This window comes from Brienomyrus brachyistius, chromosome 12 (assembly GCF_023856365.1).
Source record: "Brienomyrus brachyistius isolate T26 chromosome 12, BBRACH_0.4, whole genome shotgun sequence".
In the NCBI taxonomy this organism is placed as follows: Eukaryota; Metazoa; Chordata; class Actinopteri; order Osteoglossiformes; family Mormyridae; genus Brienomyrus; species Brienomyrus brachyistius.
The window spans coordinates 12,750,960-12,771,104 of NC_064544.1; the positions used below are offsets into that span (position 1 = coordinate 12,750,960).

General features: G+C 43.9%; 2 protein-coding genes across 8 annotated transcripts in view; one reads left to right on the plus strand and one right to left on the minus strand.

The window, feature by feature from the left end:
• On the minus strand, positions 1-15,324 carry acox3 (acyl-CoA oxidase 3, pristanoyl). Of its 4 annotated transcripts, none has more exons than XM_048970310.1 (18): positions 15,198-15,324; positions 14,438-14,619; positions 14,085-14,318; positions 13,442-13,516; positions 12,763-12,852; positions 11,902-12,045; positions 11,357-11,445; positions 9,298-9,394; positions 8,619-8,801; positions 8,043-8,165; positions 6,900-7,020; positions 6,101-6,223; positions 5,768-5,881; positions 4,446-4,561; positions 3,380-3,554; positions 2,618-2,685; positions 2,242-2,328; positions 1-1,407 (listed from the first exon to the last, which is right to left on the minus strand). In XM_048970310.1, exons 2-18 carry the CDS (start codon positions 14,555-14,557, stop codon positions 1,288-1,290), a joined length of 2,079 nt encoding a protein of 692 aa, XP_048826267.1. In that variant the 5' UTR covers positions 14,558-14,619; positions 15,198-15,324; the 3' UTR covers positions 1-1,287. The 4 variants fall into 4 exon arrangements, with proteins under 4 accessions (XP_048826267.1, XP_048826266.1, XP_048826265.1 ...); XM_048970309.1 differs by having other exon boundaries at positions 15,216-15,252; XM_048970308.1 differs by having other exon boundaries at positions 15,187-15,230.
• The window catches only part of trmt44 (tRNA methyltransferase 44 homolog), a 13,252-nt gene continuing 8,256 nt past the window's right edge, over positions 15,150-20,145 (plus strand). For all 4 annotated transcript variants that reach the window (XR_007381185.1, XM_048970311.1, XM_048970312.1 and 1 more), the window contains exons 1-6: positions 15,150-15,779; positions 15,982-16,099; positions 16,535-16,754; positions 18,098-18,166; positions 19,089-19,196; positions 19,531-19,602. Coding sequence is in view for 3 of the 4 variants with exons in the window: in XM_048970311.1 (XP_048826268.1) it covers positions 15,422-15,779; positions 15,982-16,099; positions 16,535-16,754; positions 18,098-18,166; positions 19,089-19,196; positions 19,531-19,602 (945 nt within the window). In the remaining variant the exon portion in view is untranslated. The remainder of the gene's footprint in view (positions 15,780-15,981; positions 16,100-16,534; positions 16,755-18,097; positions 18,167-19,088; positions 19,197-19,530; positions 19,603-20,145) is intronic.

The following is a 20,145-nucleotide window of genomic DNA, read 5'->3' on the forward strand; positions in this document are numbered from 1 at the left end:
TGACATTATATAACATTTTATATAGATTTCTGACATAATTACAATTAAAATCACTGAATTCACACTGTAACACTACAAGATAAAGGGGGTCCAAGGGGTTAAATGCTTAAACACTGTATACTGACACCAGAAACAAGCACCCCATATATATACACTAAGAGAAAAGTGGCCATTGACATAGATGATCACTAATCCCTCGCCCTCCCCATCAGAATTCTGGTCCAACGAACACACCGACTTTCTTACTGTCCCCAGGGGTCTCATGAATGTCTGGAATGCGAACTCAGAATTGTTTCCCCGATTCTTTCGAGGAGACATTACCAGCAGCAGAAAAGAGAGAATACTCTGTTAAACTCAGGGCTGCGGACAAAGAATCCACTAAGTACTGCGAAGGCTACAGACACAGGACTATCCCAGTGCCACACAGGTGACACACGCGGCAATAACCCCGTAAACACGATGCAGGGAACAAAGCCAAGTACAAAAAAGACTAAAAGAAATAATTTGACATCAAAAGTTGGTTGAGTGTTGATCCTTCCAGGAAGCCATCTAGTTTTGAAAGGTCTTTGTTCTCTAGGATTTATCTCAAGTTCAAACTGTACCCAAACAGACCAAACTACAACACTAAACTATAACGAAACATCTACATTAGGATGTAAGTCATAAGGATGTAATGTGAGAATGACATTCACCATATTTGTGCCGTTCCTCCTGCTGAAACCATAATGTAAAGTGGGAATGATTAGCAGACTTGTTTTGAACTGCAAAGTCAAATTTTTGACAGGCTCTGACAGCAATTCAAGTATTACAGGAGCCTCGCTACTAAAATAAGCCCAGAATTTCATGTTAAAGTTAAAACTATTTTAATGTTAAAAAGACCAATTATAGAATCACATCAGAATGTGTATTTCTGCAAAACTACTGTTTTATAGTCATTACAATTTATTAATATTTACATTACAAAATAATAGAACATAAATTCAGTGGGTAATATTGGCACCTTCATTGCTGTCATTGCAACTGTAAATAAAAATGATTTTAGGGTACATCCAGAAGCTGGTATCAGTTATGTTCAGGAGGTGCAATGCTCCCAGTACTCAGGATTAGCGTCAAAATGGAAAACAACTAAATATATCATTGCGATGATGTTCCTCTGATGCCTCATGAAGAAATGAAAATAGATCTTCTTGTATGGGAGAGGTGAGGTTTGTTATCAAAGCCCATCTGTAGACCTGCTGAAAATGAAGTTGATTTGACTTCACTTGCAGGGTTATGGGTCCACAACCCTTACAGCTTGGGATGGAGGGACCCCACAACTGGTTTATTGGTGCAGAACTCGGACCACCAGGATGGACGTTCTAGGACCCCATTTCCCTGGAGGACTGTTGACCACAGGTTCTTGTAAAGCTGGAAACACACAGCAAACATAGAGGTCTTGACATACAGTTCAGCACATTGTGTGGTATTAGTACGCAACAAGCTTCATCCTCCATGATCACCTAAAGCATGAGCAGACCTATCATATATTTGACATGAATGACAGAACCAGAAATAACCATCTTTACTGCCTAAGACAGCATTTCCCACACTCCACATTTTTGCTCCTTCCCATCTCCCAGTAGGAAGCAAAAACATGGACTGTCTGGGGGTCCCCAAGGATAGGATTGAGAAACACTGCTCTGGAATTGGGGGGGGGGGGTCATACATGCAAAGGACTGCAATTTTAAATACTATTTACCTAATACAAACAAATACCTTATAATGACAACAGGGAGCTGGGAGGGAGCAAAAACATGGACTGTCTGAGGACCGGCTTGGGGAACAATGGTTTAAAAAGGACATATCTTTCTGTGAGAGGAGCTCATCTTAGTACATAGTAATAAACAGATAAGGAATGTGGTTTTCATTAAATCAATCAGCAGGATCTCAGCACTATCAGGGAGTGATGTGAAATTTCTTCCACAATAAGGACAGTTCAAATCCTTATAAATATGAAGGCCTATCACTTAGTTACAATAGATGCAGCCTTGATCATGAATTCCATTTCAGTCATCCGAAGAGTTCAGCTTTGTGTTTTCCCAGTAAGAATGTCTACAAATTCAAAATAACTAGAATTTTGCACCAAAATGCTGATTTTTATTAAGTACATGCACTTGACTATACTTGTGTACTTGTGTATATTTACATTCTTTTTTTTTTTTGTACGTTTGACCCCAAATTTCCTGGCGGCCTGATGCTTACCTCGCCATCGGCACGCCCGAGAGGCGAGTTAAGTATGAAGTCAGGGGGAGCTATGACGTCCACTAGAGCAACAGCATCGTCCTTCAACTGTTGGAGACCAAAAGCAGGAGAATAGGGTGTGTATGAGTCTTTAACTGGGCTAACATGTGCGAATGAACATGAAGGCAATGCAGGGGCCCATACATGCTCAATAACCAGAGACAGCTGCACCACCAGGTGGAGAGGACAGGACGTATAACATTTAAGGAAAAAACAACTAATAATTCAACACATCTGCACACAGCCAGGCATAACCTTGAGACAAAATAACTTTCTTACACAACATGTACAACAACACAGAAAAATTACTGAAATCAAACAGAGGGAGAGTTCAAACCTGTGCACACAATCTGAGAATGGCATTTTGGATGAAGTCAGCCGATTGTTTCCCAGATAAGTAGCCACCTGTTAAGACATACACAAAGCATGCCAATTAACAAAAGAATGGAATTATACTATTAGAAAGAGGTTCCAGTCCACTGAAAGCAAAACTGGCTCACTAAAATGTTTAGGGTGCCTAAAATATGATGAAGGCCATTGATTTTGTTAATTTTTTTTTTTTGAGCATGTTAAATTTTGTTAAATATCTGTTCAGTTTCTGAATATTAGCAGGTATTCATTTTGACATTCTTGGGCACTATTGTGGGATAAATGGACAGCAGGACAGTGCAGAATGCAGGGATAGGCAGACAGTACCTCAGCACAGAGTATAGGGACAGGAGAGTACCTCGGCACAGAGTGTAGGGACAGGAGAGTACCTCGGCACAGAGTGTAGGGACAGGAGAGTACCTCGGCACAGAGTGTAGGGACAGGAGAGTACCTCGGCACAGAGTGTAGGGACAGGAGAGTACCTCGGCACAGAGTGTAGGGACAGGAGAGTACCTCGGCACAGAGTGTAGGGATAGGAGAATACCTCGGTACAGAGGGTTGGAATAGGAGAGTACTTCGGCACAGAGTGTAGGGACAGGAGAGTACCTCGGCACAGAGTGTAGGGACAGGAGAGTACCTCGGCACAGAGTGTAGGGACAGGAGAGTACCTCGGCACAGAGTGTAGGGACAGGAGAGTACCTCGGCACAGAGTGTAGGGACAGGAGAGTACCTTGGTACAGAGTGCCCATGTGGTTGATGAGGCTCCACAGGCCATAGAGCGCGGCCAGGCGCTGCAGCACGGGCTGAAGGCTGAGCGGAGTCTCCGCATCACGGGTGAAGTCATGGAACCGCTGCAGGACCGTGTGCTCGACATAGGCCAGGGCTAACGAGCGGCAGAAGTACACCTGCGTTAACAGGGATGTCAAATGAGGCATGAGGCTCAAAACTGGGAACTAGACATCGCAGTGGACATTGGGTTGTTTTCGTTCTGGTCGGGGGAGGGTTGTTCCACAAGCACATGGAATTACTAGACAGTAACCCAGCTGGCACCACTTTCAAAAATTAAAAAACAAACTAAATCTCTGTATCTTAAAACTCTAGTTTAAGGCAGACTTCGCTGGCAAAGCAGCACCTACGTACAGGGATGTGTCACAAAGAGGAGGCGGAGGGAGGATCACGGCCTGTCAGGTGGGCGTGACCTTGCCGGCTTTCATCACACCTGGGAATCGGCTCAGCTAAGCACCATGGCTACCTTTGAACCACTGCCAGCACCACCGCCTTCCCCGTATTCCCAGATGGGGCCCGGAATCCCACAGATAAAAGCAAAGGAACCGTTTCCTCTCTCGTGGAGCAGCTGGACCAGAGGAGGATCAAATGCAGACCTGTCTCTCAGCCTTTGATATGTTCACACACAGGTGTCTGGTCCCCAGCTACTGCCCTTAATGTGCAGCATGGTGTTTCAGCACAGATTCAGCCGCTCTAAGGAGGCATCAGTTCAAGAAGGACTTAAACCACAATGTATACAAGATTGGTCCCTGGAGGCCCATCTGCTTGGAGTACTGTGCCTCAACTTTCTGCCCATGTTGAACTGGCAAAAATAAGAGACTAAAACTACTAAAGCTATTAAACACACATGCAAAACGAATGTGTTTGTGATTAAATATATTGCTTTGCTGCTATACATACTGCAGACAGGCTGACAGGTGGAACATCTGGGAGGAGGGAAAGGTTATACCATAACAAAAAGCTACTGCATGGATTCTGCTCCAGAGGTTGACATTTTTAATTCCATTCACCTGGCTGTTGTTCCTCGCCTCAAAGTCCCCGAGTCCTGATGACTTCTCCTGGACCAGCTTGGTATGACTCTCCTTGAGCAGGAAGCACACCAGCCACTTGTAGGCCGCCAGTGGTACTGTGCGAAGAAGAGTTGGGTGAGGTAATATTACCCTGGCAGATTCAGAGGGCCCGGCAGTTTATAGGGGCATAAGTAAACTTGCAGGTAAAGTTGGATGGGGGTGTTTCTTAGCTACACCCCTGTTAGCTTGGCCAAAGGAGGGCAAGACCTACAGAGTAAACAATTTACAAAAATGTCTACAATGAGTCTATAATGAAAAGAGCAGCACTTAAATGAGCTTGTTTTCAGCATTCATACCGAAACACAGAATTCCACAGCGCGCAGCCCGTCAGACCTACAATGCATTACTTTCAGAGCCAGCGGGTGACCAGTGAGGTAGGGGGGGTGGGCAGGGGCCACTGCAGAACCATGCAACGGCCATAACAGAACGCAGGCGGGCTGCCTGACCTCTGTTGCTAAGCGACAGGAGTGAGTCACCATCTGTGACAAAGGGAGCAGATGTTTTACATCCGTGGAGAAACCTGAACAAAGGTCTGTGTGCATTTTTACCGACAGGGAAAACAGAAATTACAAAATGCTCCTGTCACACGATTTTATGAAATCACCCTGGTCAATCCCCTGCATTTAAGTCTATAGACTATCTTCACTTGGTAGATGAGTTACTACCTTGGCTAATGATATTCTGATAATATTTTCTTTCTCACATTCAACCGACAGTATGTTGGTTAACATGGTTTATAGTGAAAAAAAGAGTTATGGAATGTTCCAGAACCGAAAGTATGGTTCAGAAAGCCAAAACTTCTTCTTGAACACTGCACTAAAACTACCTAACACTGTGACATTCTGAAAACTCCAAAGGAAATACAGGAAATATAAACCAAGAAGCAAAACAGCACCATGCTGACAACCAGCTTTTTCCAAACCACACAGACATGGCACCGTTTGGGAGGGAAAGGGGACAGATGTTCCACCAGCTGACGGAATCCACCAGAAAAGCAGAGGTAGCTGACCTCCCTTAACCTGAACCACAAAAGGGCCACAAACTACCATGATCCTCAACTCAAAATCAAACTGCCATATAAACTCTGTTCGTATACACATATCCAGACATGCTAAATCAACACCAGAGAGCAAGATGACAATGCAGATAAAAGACAAAAGTTTGGGGGAGCAGGATTGAAGCCTAGCAAAGCCAATGCCACCGTCTCTGACAGGCGTGCTGGCAAAGTTCAGAGGCAGCTGTGTCGCAAAAACGAGGAGTACCTGCCGAGTCCATGCAGTCCTCCTCCGAAGCGGCAGTGAACCTGTCTTGCAAGATGCTGTTGAAGCTCTCCAGGAAGTCCACAGACTGTACAGGGGATTCTATCCTCCGTTTTTCTGCACAGTGGGGAGATGCAAAAAAAAAAAAAAAAAAAAGAGAGAGAGCAATGACACTGACCAGCAGGAGGCGACGATAAAATTGTTCATGAACAAAAATGTGACTGAATCAGAATCACTTTGACGGTCTGTCTGTCCAATCCTGAGCGGATGAAAGATGACCTGACAGTGAGTCTGCCGTTACACCGCTGTGATGACTGCCGCGGTGGAAACACTCACCCTGATGTCCGACGCTGACCCAGCTGAGCAGGTAGTTACTGGTCTGCTGCAGGAGGACATTGTTGTCTCCCTCGTAGGTGAGGTTTGGGTCACTGTCGCTCCTGATGTCCCCGAGACGACTTACTGAAAGCACAGCGCGTCCGTGTCAAGCCAACGGGCCTCGGGAGAGCACCTCTCCTTCGGTGACAGTCCCAATTAAACCAGAGACCCCGACACCTGTCACTTTGCATGATCTTCAGTAAAGGTACAAGTTCCACTCTTATTCATTACACACCGCATTTCAAAACTGTGTGTGTGTGAGAGAAAGAGAGAGAGAGAGAGATCAGGCAGCTTGACAATTGTTTTGATTACTTTTTACTATATATGGAATACGCCCATTCTCCTTTGTCTACTGATACCGTTTGACATCTAATTGACTAATAAAAAGATGTTTTACTAGTCATCTATTTAGCAATTATGCTTATGTTTGTACTAGTTAATATTTGTACTCGTGATGGTCATTGGAATGAATTGCTTTATACTACTAAATTTAACAACTTAACGTTGATAGCTAACTAATATCGGTGTTAATCTTGAATATAAAGTGAGATTAGTTTCTATGTTTAGCACATTAAACCATTTACTGACAGCTATGAAAAGACAGGTTTGTATTTGTGGTGCTAAGCGCATCTCATTGCGTCATTTTAGGTGTATTTTGGACAGCCGCTTCTGAAAAAAAAAAAGAGCTTTTTCACACTCTAAAAATGGATTTTTTTTGGAAATATGCGTTTTTTTTACATGAGGAGGAAACGCCACCTACTGGCCAGGTAGCCGTGGCCGCCGCAGGCCTCTCGGCACTCCTGAATGCCTCGCTGGGCTGTCCAGGACGCCAGGGGCTTGCTGGAGCAGGAGATGGCGTGAATCTCTCGGCCCAGCTCTGCCTGGAAAACAGACGGGCAGAGAGATGTGCTCGGGGTGATCAGCAGCTTATGGGCGATCTCCCGCCTCTCTGTTCTTAAACACATCATCATTCACCAGGACATCACCCACAAAACATTTACCAATCGCCCATTATGCGATACTACATTTTCCACTATAATAATTCAATTATACGTTTATTTGTATTCTTTTTGTTGTTAATCCTTCCCCTGCAGTTTGTCTGAAGCTGGCAGTGATATCCTCTAGGTCTTCTAGTAGGCCAAAGATCCTCAAATCGACCTGGCCTTGCTAAATTACCCATAGTGCATTAGTGTGTGTGTGTTCTGAAGCTTCCCATCTGGATAATCCCTTGTGTGAGACATGTTCCAGCCCCCCAGGTACTGGATATGCAGTTGGAAGATACATAGATGGATGCATGCATGCATGGATTTTTAAATATATATTACATCTTCCTATACATAGTGTGTATAATTGATCATATATTCTCCTTATCAATACTCCCACACAGTTTTGTTTGTGCATCTGTGTGTATGTATGTATCTATATTTAATACACAGGTATTCAAACTGTGGGGCACGCCCCCCCTGGTGGGCTGTGAAGTAATTGCAGGGGGGATGGAGGTGAGGGGAAAAAACGAAAACTAAATTGTGTAGGGGGTTTGAGGTGGCGGCAGACCTACTTCAAAATTACATGATATGCCTGTAAAAACTATATGACAATAACATTTTAAAATAATTCAATCAACATTCATTTGGGTTCTGTGTGTGTGTGTGTCTCATGTATATAAATGTCCCCCCACCTGTTATTTTAACATTGTTGTGGCCATTTTTTCAATCAATTTAATAAAAATCTATGACTGCAATCAAATAACTAAAAATGCCAAAAGTCTTGTATTTTGTTTGGTTACTTATGATGGTTAAGGTTGTCATAGTTGGAATTACGGTCCATTGAAATAAATGGACGGTCCCCACAAAGGTGTGAATACAAGTGTGTGTCTGTGTGTGTACCCCCCCACACCATATACCTGTCTTTCACTATTATCTTTCATCATGAGACCAATCTGGAACTCAACCATGTTCTTGAAGATGGACTTGGAAAAGTGGTCCAGCGCATACACAGCGGCCAGGTACGGAATGAGGCGCCATTGCTGCAGGAGAAACAGAAGCAGAAGGTCACCCGATGAAGCGAAATACAAGCAATTCCTAAGGCTGGCCAGCAGGTGGCATAATAATTACGGAACTGCAAGTTAAAAGAATGAGCCGGTTCACCCTTCAAGGAAGAGGCCTAAATGGTATTGCTTTAGGACACTGCTTCCCAATCGGGGACCCACAGTCGGTTCACGTTTTTGCTCCCTCCGAGCTCGGGAGGGAGCAAAAACGTGGACTGTCTGTAGATCACTGAGGACCGGATTCAGAACATTGCTTTAGGATAATGTCCATCAGTAGTATCAACCTGCATAATATAAGGGGATAAAGAGCATAATATAAAGTCATGTGACGCAAAGGCTAGCAGATAACAACACTAAATAAACTGAAGTTAACGTCATTTAAGATAAAAGCAAGATGCATAAGGTTAAAGGGAGCCAAGCGCTTGGGCCCACCTGCAGCTGGTACTCCAGCACTGGTATCTCCTGGTCATCTGTGGGGCCAAACTGGCGGCGGGTGGCAGAGAAGCGCAGCGCCACGGTCAGGGCCAGCTTCAGGTTGACCACCGCCATACGCGTTATGGACACCCGGCCCCCCGACAGCGCCCCCAAAGATGCCCCAAACCGCTTGCTGCGATCCTGGAATTAAAAAAAAAAAATCATAGAAAAAACCCAACAAACACACACAGAACCATCAAATAAACAAATGGAGAGGTTTCCGGAAAGTTCTGGCACATCATGAGATGTAGTTGGCACTTCCCATATGAGTTTGTTTTCTTGGGAGCCCCCCCCCCCTCGTCTGCTGTGGCCCCCCAGCCCAAACTGACCCTGGACATTTATAAACTGACAGAGGGGACGTCCAGGTCTGCCTACTACGTGTGGAAACACTGCAGGGCTTTTTCCCAGGCCGCTCAGGCGTGCAGGCTTGGACGAGGCCTGTTTTCACACCGTGTTTATGTTTGACACCCTGTCATTGGAGCGAGACCCCAGAACGCCGTCACTGACGGACTGTTTCACCAAGATAGATGGGAGCGACTCTCCTACAAAAGATACACTACGTATATGGAACGGTAAAGTGTCTGTGAGTAACAGGCTGGGAAAGAATACCCAGCTGAGCAGACGGATCAACGCTCACCTTAAACGGTGTGACGTATTGGCCGTCGGGGGTGACGTCCCCTGTCTTGTTCAGCAGATTCTCCCGAGGAATTCGAACATTGTGAAAAAGCACAAACCTGTGGGATTCACCATGGAAGCAAGTCAATAACATGGCAGTCAGAAAAATACCTCAAAAGTGCTTAAAAATAGCTAGAATATTTAAATTGACTGGAAAGAGGAAAGGTCTTAAGGCTGGCCAGAGGTCAAATGAACACTGGAATGCTCAGTTGTCCTGTTTTTAAAATACAAACATTAATTGAAACAAAATGGAAAGGGAACTGAAACGGGATTAATCTGACATATCGTGCCATGTGGTCAGACTCGGGACAGACAAAAATGGAGGGAAAACTGATAAATTTACTACAGGAGGTGCAAAAGCTAGATCTCTGATCAACTACCTAAAACCGCATTTAAGCAGCTGCTAAATAAGGAATAAAGACACTTGAAAATTGGGTCCGTCGATTCCCAGAGATCCTGCTCCCACCGTGGAGGTGTAGCAAAGGATGTGGATCTCTCTCCATCCATCTTTCCTTACCGCATTTTCATTACAGGGTCACAGGGACCCTGCAGATTATCCCAGACAACATGGAGCGCAAGGTATCTGCCACTGTGGGTGGGATGCCAGTCCATCACAGGGCAGACACTTACACATGCAATCACACGCTACAGGCAAATACAGAGACGGCAATTAACCTAACTGACTGTATTCCCTCACTGGCCACAATGCATCCATTCTGGATAAGTGAACATAACTAATTCAACATCAAACCACAGACAATCCGCAATCAGTTACGTCACTGGTCACAATACCTGCTCTCACCCTCAGACTCCATGCTGAACTTCCGTAGCCTGCCCTTTCCAGCTGGACAGATTTACACAGTGTTGCTTCTTAAAGGAGAATTTCACCATTTCCATGTGTAGAATCACTTTCTGCAATAGGACCCTCTGCACACACGTAATTTTTCAAAGCTTCCCCCTGCAAATCAATGAGGTCTTATCCTCCACATTTTTGAGGTTGAACTTCCTGGCTTACAATCCACAGTCGGTACAGGGTGACTTGATACAATTTCCAGGAAGCATTTGCCCACCATTCAGCTCAGCAACAAGCATGTGGTGGATTAGAATCCAACAGGGCAGGGATGTAAAGGTTATGATCAAATATCAACATGTAGATTAACAGCAGGCACTTAGGACATTGATGCTGTGCTGGAATGCTCCAGTCCACACATTCAAATACAAACTGGGCGTTTCTCCACAATGCAGAGGACAGTTTCTCCTGCATGCGTACATCCATCCATCCATCCATTTTCCAAACCGCTTATCCTATTGGGTCGCGGGGGGCCGGAGCCTATCCCAGAATCAATGGGCACGAGGCAGGGAACAACCCAGGATGGGGGGCCAGCCCATCGCAGGGCACACTCACACACCATTCACTCACACATGCACACCTACGGGCAATTCAGCAACTCCAATTAGCCTCAGCATGTTTTTGGACTGTGGGGGGAAACCGGAGTACCCGGAGGAAACCCCACGACGACACGGGGAGAACATGCAAACTCCGCACACATGTGACCCGGGCGGAGACTCGAACCCGGGTCCCAGAGGTGTGAGGCGACAGTGCTAACCACTGCACCACCATGCCGCCCCCTTGCATGCGTACAATATAGAGTAAATTAACTTAATATAATATATTTATGGCGCCCTGCGATGGCTTGATGTCCCAAACTGGGCTATGCCCTGCCTTGCACCCACAGCTTCCAGGATAGGCTCTGGACCATACAACCCTGCATGGAACAAGTGGGTATAGAAAGTGGATAGATATGTAATATTTGGGAGACTCTACCCTTTATAATTCTGAATACTACCAGCCTTTAACTACCTGATATAGAAAGAATATACATGCGAAAATCAGGAAAAAACGTTCCATTTTCTCCCCAAATTGAAGCAGTCAGCTGCCCTGAAGATGCACTGCCACCTAGTGGGAGGGATGAGCTACTTCCTACAGACGTTTCAAGGACTTCACTGTTTCAATTTCTTACCCGTTGTCCAGTCCGTTCTGCCCGAGCTTTTTGCCGATGTCTCCGACCATCACGCCAGGCATTGCCAGAAGTGTCTTGGGATCTCTCACCTGTGCCAGGGCAGAGATGTACACATTCGATGCTTCATCACGCTGGCAACATTCATTCCTTTGCAGCCGAGTCATGTGGGCATGACTTCAACCACACATGTACAGCCAGGAAAGGACCTCTGAGAGCCAGTCGCAGTGTAGTTTACTTTTTTTGTATATTGTTTAGATCTTTTGTATACTGTTTTCTCCATATTTGTATTGCATCGGCTTTGGAAGTCACCAGCGTAATCATGTGGCATGCAACAGAGTGAAAACAAAACCTTTGAATCGTGCATCTTGTATTGCATACAGTCAAAACAGAGTTCAGAAATAAGTTCAATACAGATGTCTGAGTACCTGTCAAAAATCCAGACTTCCTAGTGCTAAACAAGCCACAAAATGACAATCACGGAAAAGGTTCGCCCTGAACGTCACAGCTGCTGTCCTGTGGGCCGCCAGAGCTCGTAGCTGGGATACCTGTACGACAAACGAATGCAGGCCATGACACTGGCCGTCGGGCGTGAACAGCTGAGCGAACACCACAGCGTGGGTGGCCGTCTTCCCCAGGTTCCCCACCCAAAACTTAGCCGCCTCAAAGTCTGGGGAGTTGATCACAAACTCCTGCAATAAAGAAGCAAATATTTACCTGCATTGTTTCCTCATTTTGAGGAAAGATCTGCTCCCATATAGAGGAAGAGCTCTTAAAACATACAGAAAAACATAAAGCCGTATTGTGGGCAACTGAATCTGGGGAAGAAAAACTCACAAATCCATGCGATGACAATTTTTCCCTCAGGATCAACCATGTACAAAAGGCACGCTGTCAAGAGGCTTGTTAACAACAAGAATATTGTGCTTGACATTGAATAGTTTAGGGGAACTTGTACTGTACTATTGTGACATAACTCAATACAACGAATGCAGTTTTTTGTTCATTGTTTGTTTTTTTCACCTAGAGGAAAATTCACATCATCCCTGCAACAGAACCATCTGTGGTTTCGTACAGGGGTTGAAGCCACCTCCTCACTTCAACCAGAACCAGGCCATTCTCACCCAGCCCACTGGGTCAGTAAAGTGCCCAAGACAAGATAACCAAAGTGCTCAGTAGAATGGACATACCGTACGAAGCCATCTGGACACTATTTTTCAGTTACAAAAATATTGCGCATGCTGATTTTATTGGGTTTTACTGTATCAGAGATTAAATCTAACGTGATCTCTGCCCCCAGGGCTAATGTCTCAATAGCAATTTCCTACACATCACCCTGTATTCCCACCATGCACTAGCTTCTGATACCAGCTCCAAGTTAACACAAGTGTCTGTGTCTCCACACCAACCTGAGTTTTAGGCTCATACGTGGCTGTGGTCCTCATTGCTCTTGTATTGCTGCCATGACTCAGCTCAGTCAAGGCAAAACATCCAAAGGTCTAGAATAGACAGATATTTTCTTAGTACAGAGTCAGGGCATGCATACTGCATAAGAACATGACATCTTAGAGGACATAACAAAGTACTTCAAATATAAACATCCCGCAGAAAATCAGTATCAATCCAGTATCAAAACTTATCCGCTAATAGATTTTTATGCGATTTCCATCTTAGACAACAGAAATAAAAGATTTAATTGATTAATATTATTTTAGTTATGTCAGGCTGTATGGAAATGTGAATCTTTCACACTATTCTGAGTGTCATTACTATCCATGCACAGACTTCCAAGGACATGCAAAATTTGTCAGAGTACGCATACTTATGCATTAATATTTCAAAAGATCAGCTAGTTATTCCTTGTGCATGTGCAGCTGACGCGTACCGACGCGCAAAAGTTCTCTAGACCCAAGACCCAAAATCTGCACTATACAAGCACAGTCTAAGTAGTACTGTGTTCTGTTATCTACCGGTACATTGCTGAGGGGGAGAGATATGCAACAGCATGCAAATGAACGGCCAGACAAACTCCAGGATCACAAAGAAAAACTCACAACTGGGTCATCAGGAAAAATAGGAAATACTTACCATCATATTCTCAATATCCTGGACAAATTTTTCATGTCTACTGGAGCCCGAATTGAGTACTGTACCACCAAACATCTAAAAGGAAAATATGATGAAAAACCATTGTACTGTGCACAATCTTACATATAGCCAGATAACGGTAAAATGCTGAAATTTCACATAAATGTGAAATGTTATTTGGTGTTGCATATTTGAAACACATAGAAAAGAAAACACAAAGAAAAATAACCTTTGTGGCCACAGTTGTTGATCTAACAATTTAAAAAAAAAAAAAAAAAGTTGGAGTTTGGCCAAGGCTGTGCAAATGTCAGCTTGTTCATCCAAATGAAATCATTGTTTTTTTTCCCCCTGTTCTCCACTCTTTTGCAGAAACAGGCAGACTCTGGTCTGAGCCATACAAATTAATAGGGACAGCGCGATCGACCGTACTTACTTCTTCAGACTGATAGTTTGTAACCTTAACTACAATGTGACATTGGCTAAAGACTTGACCTTGAAGATATTAAAGCCACAATTATTATCCGTTCACGTTATTTTATTGCGCTTGAGTTGTCGTACATCTCGCTTTCCAATATCACACCCAGAGATACATTTCTGAAAACTCCACTGCTCTCTAGATGACCAAGGAAAACGGAGATCTCACCCATTTATTGAGGGAATACTTGGCCGCCAAAGACCAGTCGTACATGCCCAGACAGTCGTTGAGCGCGGTGGTCCTCCATGGGTTCTGCATGGCCTCTTCGCGGGTGAGAAGATTGTATCTGAAAAGCTGCTTGCAGCGCCGGAAAGTCATCTCCCGCATTTTCTCCAAGGAGAGGTCCTCACCCGGGTGTCGGGCGAAGATGGGGTCGCTCTCCAGGACGGAGAACACGTGTTTCTGTCGGCAGAGAGCGACACCGCCACAATGCATCCATTCTGGATAACTGAACATCACTAATTCAACATCAAACCACAGACAATCCGCAATCAGTTACGTCGCAAAATGCCAGATCTTACTTTGAATGCTATGATTTCTTCTCCCTCCAAAAAGGTGACCATTTCCTTCCAACTGAAGGATGCCTTTTTCCGATACACATCCAGGGGTCCGCTAGGAAGATCGGGAAGGTTTTGGTTCATTTTCTCAGGTTGGACAAAAGTTGAGGCGGTGCTCTTTAATAAGCCGGTTTCTTGCCCTTTCCCTGTTAGTGGAAAGCGACAACAGCAGACAGTTAAACCTACAGGCGAAGGGAAGTGACTGAAACTAGAAACTTCCAACTGCTTTTCGAATCACACAATTCGGAATATGGTTGTAGTTTGCGTAAAGATGACAGTTCTCACCCACGCTAAAGAATGCGAAATAAAGTCGTACTGTTAGATACACCTGCCACCAGAGACTAGTTAATTATTCTAGGCAACTGACACAGTAGTTTTAAAGGGTTATATTACACAATACACTGAACAAAGTCCATACGCAAGGTGACATCGGTAACATGGATACAGCTACGAGTTATAAACTAGCCAGCAAGTATTTTCTTGTTAATTCGTTAAAAAATATATAACTGTATTTAAATTTCCACGTAAAAGCTATTATTATCCAGCAAGGTAGGCTATAAGTATACAGGAGAAATTGTGACGAGAATGACATCTGCAGACTTGCAACAAGGCACAATTTCTGTTATTAATTCTTAAATACTGTTATTGAATTGTTATACTGTACACGTCGATTTGAACCTGACGATGATTAAATGAAGAAAACGAACACCCACTTTTGAAATACTTAAAGCCTTGCACGTACCAAGGTTTGGCAATAAATGTCGTCACGAATATGCGACGAAAGAGGGAGTCGCTTTAGATGGGTAGGAGGTGTGGTCTTGTCACATTATACTGCTCCTGATTGGCTTCTGTCGTTTCAATCCCGGTTGCTTTGGCTTTGTTGCCTTTTGTCATCAGTGTGCGTCGCAATGTTTCCATTCGGATCCATGCTTGATCAATTTGTTAATAATGCTGAAACTTCGTGAGTTGCCTGTTACCGACACCGATTGTGTTTTGCCAGTTAGGTTTTGGTCTGCCGTTGACGTGTGGATTAAGAAACCGCATGTTTTGAATAAACGACTGTGTGGCGTGAAAGAGGAGGATTATAAAGAAGTGAATGGCACAGAACTTGAACACATTTTGTCAGTTTTATGGGGTGTTTCTTTCGAGCAGTTAAAAGACATTATCTTTTATTTGAACAATGACGATGAATGTCACAGTCAGCCCCTGGATACTGAAAATGGACAGTGGTGTTACGAAGTTAGAACAATCATTCCCAAAGTCAACTCATATGGGACCCAAATGCATAAAGAAATTATACTAAAAGGTGAGTCGTCTCCATCTTATTTTGGAATAATTTCAATTTAGCTGATAAGTATGTGGCCCAGACAGCAAGTATTACTGTAGCAGCATTCCATTAAAACATGTACATCACATAGTCGCATGAAGATGAAGTGCATGCCGCTCCTTTTAAATGCTTTGGTTACCCAATAATCCCCCTTTTACTCTTCTGTCGCTTATGTTTTTAGACTTACCAAGAAAACGTGTGATGTTTTTGCCCTTCGAAGAAAGTGCAGATGGAGACTGTCTCTTCCGGAAAACTAATGTATATCAGATTCAGCTCAACAACGTAAATAACGATGAATGGTGAGCTTTCAGTCTTAAAGTTGAGGGAAAAAACAATAGTCGAACCCGGACTGTAACCACTTTCTTAGGTACCTCTGCATAGTAACATGTAGAACTCTACCTAGCGCTATTTTTTTGTGGCCAGTGGTGGCGCAATGGTTAGAGAAGCGCACTTGTAATTTAAAAATTGCTGGTGCGAATCCCCGACCAGCTAGACACCACTGAGGTACACTGAGCAAGGTACCGCTCCCAAGGTGCTGAATTAGCTGCCCCCTGCTATGTCACATTGTCATATATGCCGAGGACATATTTTCGTTGTTGTGTTATGATTTCGTTGTTGTGCACTGTGTGTTGTGGTGTGTCAACGATGACCAATGATCACCGAATTCTAATTCTATCCTGTCAGTTACACATTTCTCTAACTGTGGGATCATCTGCCACCATTTTATACTCCAGGTCCATCTCTGTATCCATCCTGGGGGAGAATGACTGGTTCTCAGATGGTGTGGTCTACCCCCGTTTGTCCTGGCTGGGTGATGATCTGCTGCCCAGACTGGTGCGCTGGGCCATGGACAGTCAGACGAGCGAGTTCAAGAGCACCTTGTCCCTCCTTCCCATTGAGAAATATGGACCACTGTACCAAGAGCTGAAGGCGAAGTACAGGGAGATAGTCAAGGTGAAGAGAATGTACAGCACTGTGCAGAAGTCATAGGCAGTCGGAGAAAATGTTTAAAGCTATTGATCTAGGTAGTACGTCTATAGTACCAGTCGGACATACTGGGCACACCTACCCATAGAAAAGTTTATGTTTACTAAAAGGTTTACTATTCTTTACATTTTAGAATAATCATAAAGACATAAAAACTATAAAATAACACATACAGATTATGCACTGTCCAAAAATATATTTAAAAAAAAGAATTTGATTGGGGCAGCTCTGTGGGTTGGGACTCAGAAGGTTGTTGGTTCAAGTCCCTCGGTCAGCAGAGTGATCTCACCAATGGGCCCTTGAGCAAGGCCCTTAAGTCCAGTGGCCCCAGAGACTGGCTGACCCTACTTTCTCCTCTATGCTAGTTTCATGGGGTGGCCTCCTGGGATGCTTTTCCACCTGTTCGGAAGGAGATCCCCCATATGCTGTGCACTCATTGGCTGCTTTCCAAACTCCTCCAAAACCATTTGTACTGTGTTTGGGTCAGGTAGCCAGGTCATGTGATGCAACACTATCAGTCTCCTTTGTAGACAGCTTGGTGTGTCCAAACCTTTGACTAGTACTGTATATCTGCTCAGAAATAAAACAGAATTTAATATTAGAACACATGCAAATTAAGAATTTCTTCTATTCTTCAAAACATCACCAAAATCTTGTTAGACTGCTAGAAGCACACAGCTCTGGTTCCCAAACCTCTCCTCAGGTCACCCTAGCCATTCCACGTATTTATTAAGTTTGACCACCAGCTCAATTAATTAATTTAATTAAGTTGAATTACTCAGTGAGGTATTAGCCAAACAAAGTGGGGTAGTGTTCGAATCACAAAATACATGGATGTATCTGATGGCTGCTGAGGATATGGGGATGGCTTTAGGGGAGGTTTTGCAATGACTATTACAATAACATAAATATTTAAATATTATCTTTGGCTGCCTAAGACTTATTTACAGTTCTGTACCTTCAAATAAGTGGAGGGCATACAGACCATACTTGCATTTCAATACTTCATCCAGATCAAAGAAGACCCCACACATTGTACACATTTCTGGATATCGTGACCTAAGAGTTGCCCTGTCTGCTTTCAGCCGAGCTCTTTTTAAAACTTTTACTTTATATATTAATTTTTCTCATCTCATTTTCTCCTTGTGCTTCTCCTTGTGAGGGTCGCAGTCATGATTGTTCTTGCACATGATCCATTTTAATCCCTGTGGCTTTATATTCCATTAAGACATTCTGTGGCAGACACTGTGACAGAAGGTTCCTTTGTGATGTGTGCGACATGGATTTATGATATTTCATTTCTTATCAAGGTTTGGCCCGAAGTGACGGATCCTGAGAAGTTTGTTTATGAAGATGTTGCCATTGCGACATATCTGCTGGTACGTTTGAAGGACTGAGGTCTACTATTTTTATGTGGCCAAGAGAGCAGCTGAATTTATCACATGCAGGGGGTGGACAAAATACCTTAAGCACCTTTGAGTAATTTAGGTTTAAATTAGTCTTAGCAAATGAGAGTACATCTGGAACTTAGGGTGAATTTAGGGTAGTATACTGGCTCAACAGATAATTCTTAGTTCAGCTGGTTGTTGACAAATAAGGTTTTTTTATATATGATCACACAGCAATCACCGGACCTAATGACTTCCACGAGACGGCTAACCATACCAACAGACATTGTGGGCTGTGGCGTTTGTTGGCTTTCTCTGTACATATGTAGGAAAAGCACTGAAAGATGACTCATCAGACCATATTGCATTTTTACATAGGAGTCTAGGTTTTGTACTTTTTAGACCAACGTATGCATCTTCGTGCAGTAGCTTTGGATATATGCAGTTTCCACACAACAGCCCTTGCATAAATTCCAGATTTATGTTTCACAATACAAGATAACCCCAGTTGTTGACAAATAAGGTTCTTTTAATGATTTGTGTAGGGAAAAAAAACATTACAGTTGGTTTATCTGCTCAAGGTTTCATTATTTAAGGTGTTTTACTACATTACTTCTGCTTTGCATTTCAATGCATAAACTTAGTGCTGTGTGCAACTTATCAAGTGGTACCCCAGTGTTCCCCAGGGTGAAGCAAAGCAAATGAATTCGCAGGAACTCCTCTCTTGCTAAGTGTTTTTGGCGAAAGTGTGAGGTCATGTTGAATGGGTATCCCTTTGGATAATGACACTGGGGGTGTTCCCACAACTGAAGAGTCACTGAGGGGGGTGTGGCGGCCCGTCCTTGGAAAAAACGAAAGCGGACAGATGTGATGAGTGTCTTTCCTAAGGCTTCTGTTTCCCGCCGTGGCCCAGGTCTTGTGGGAAGAGGAGCGGGCTGAGAGGGGCCTAACGTCTAACCAGTCTTTTGTGGATCTTGGGTGTGGCAATGGTCTCCTGGTTCACATCCTGTGCAATGAAGGGGTATGTTTTAATCTTTTACATTGAGCATCGGCTCAGTACATAACACTTAGTCATCATATGTGGATAAACCCTGAGGTATGACGTTGTGGGACATACATTTCATTCGCTGCCTAGCTGAATTTGCAGTGGGGGTGTCCGACACCTCAGAAGAAATGCTCTTTTCCCATCTGTGTTCGCTGAAGGTCATTCACTTATCCGCGATCGTAGCACAGGCCAGTGGTCATTTAAGCAGGGCGAAGGGAGGAGTAGTGGTACTGCTTGTGACACCCTCCCCTTCGCCGTCGAAGGGCCTTCCATGGTTAAATGATGTCAGTGTCTGTGTGCTGTGCTCCAGCATCCCGGGAGGGGCCTCGATGTCCGGAGACGGAAGATCTGGGATATGTACGGTCCCCAGACACAACTGGAGGTGAGGCGTTAATCCGACCGCAGAAACTTGAAAGGCCGCTAAACTTTTTTTTTTTTTTTTTATAGATTCATGCACTGATAGAATTTATCTCTTTATAAGTTCACTCAAGGTGACTTATTTGGTGCAACTAACTGTCGTAACAGCTCACATCTGTCATTGTCAATGGGCCTCCCAAGATTTCCAGCCATTTATTATTTACAGCGTAGTGCTGTGGATGGAACTGCCTGAGGAGGGGGTGACTTCCTCATCTCCAGCAGATGTTCAGAGAGCTGCAACTTGTGGCTTCCATCATGCCCCCAACCCCGTGTTAAATGAGGCTGAATATCACACACGACGGCCTATATTTGTAATCGGTCCCAATTCCGTAAACAGTTCGCTATATAGAGCATCTGACATTTTGTAGTGCTGTTTGATTTTTTTTTTTCTAGATAATCTGACTCATTATATAGTGCACTTTGAATTACCCACAATGCACTGTATCGCTGATATGTACTATAATGCTCCCTGTATTGCATAATATAATGGAAGAGTGATGTCTATTGT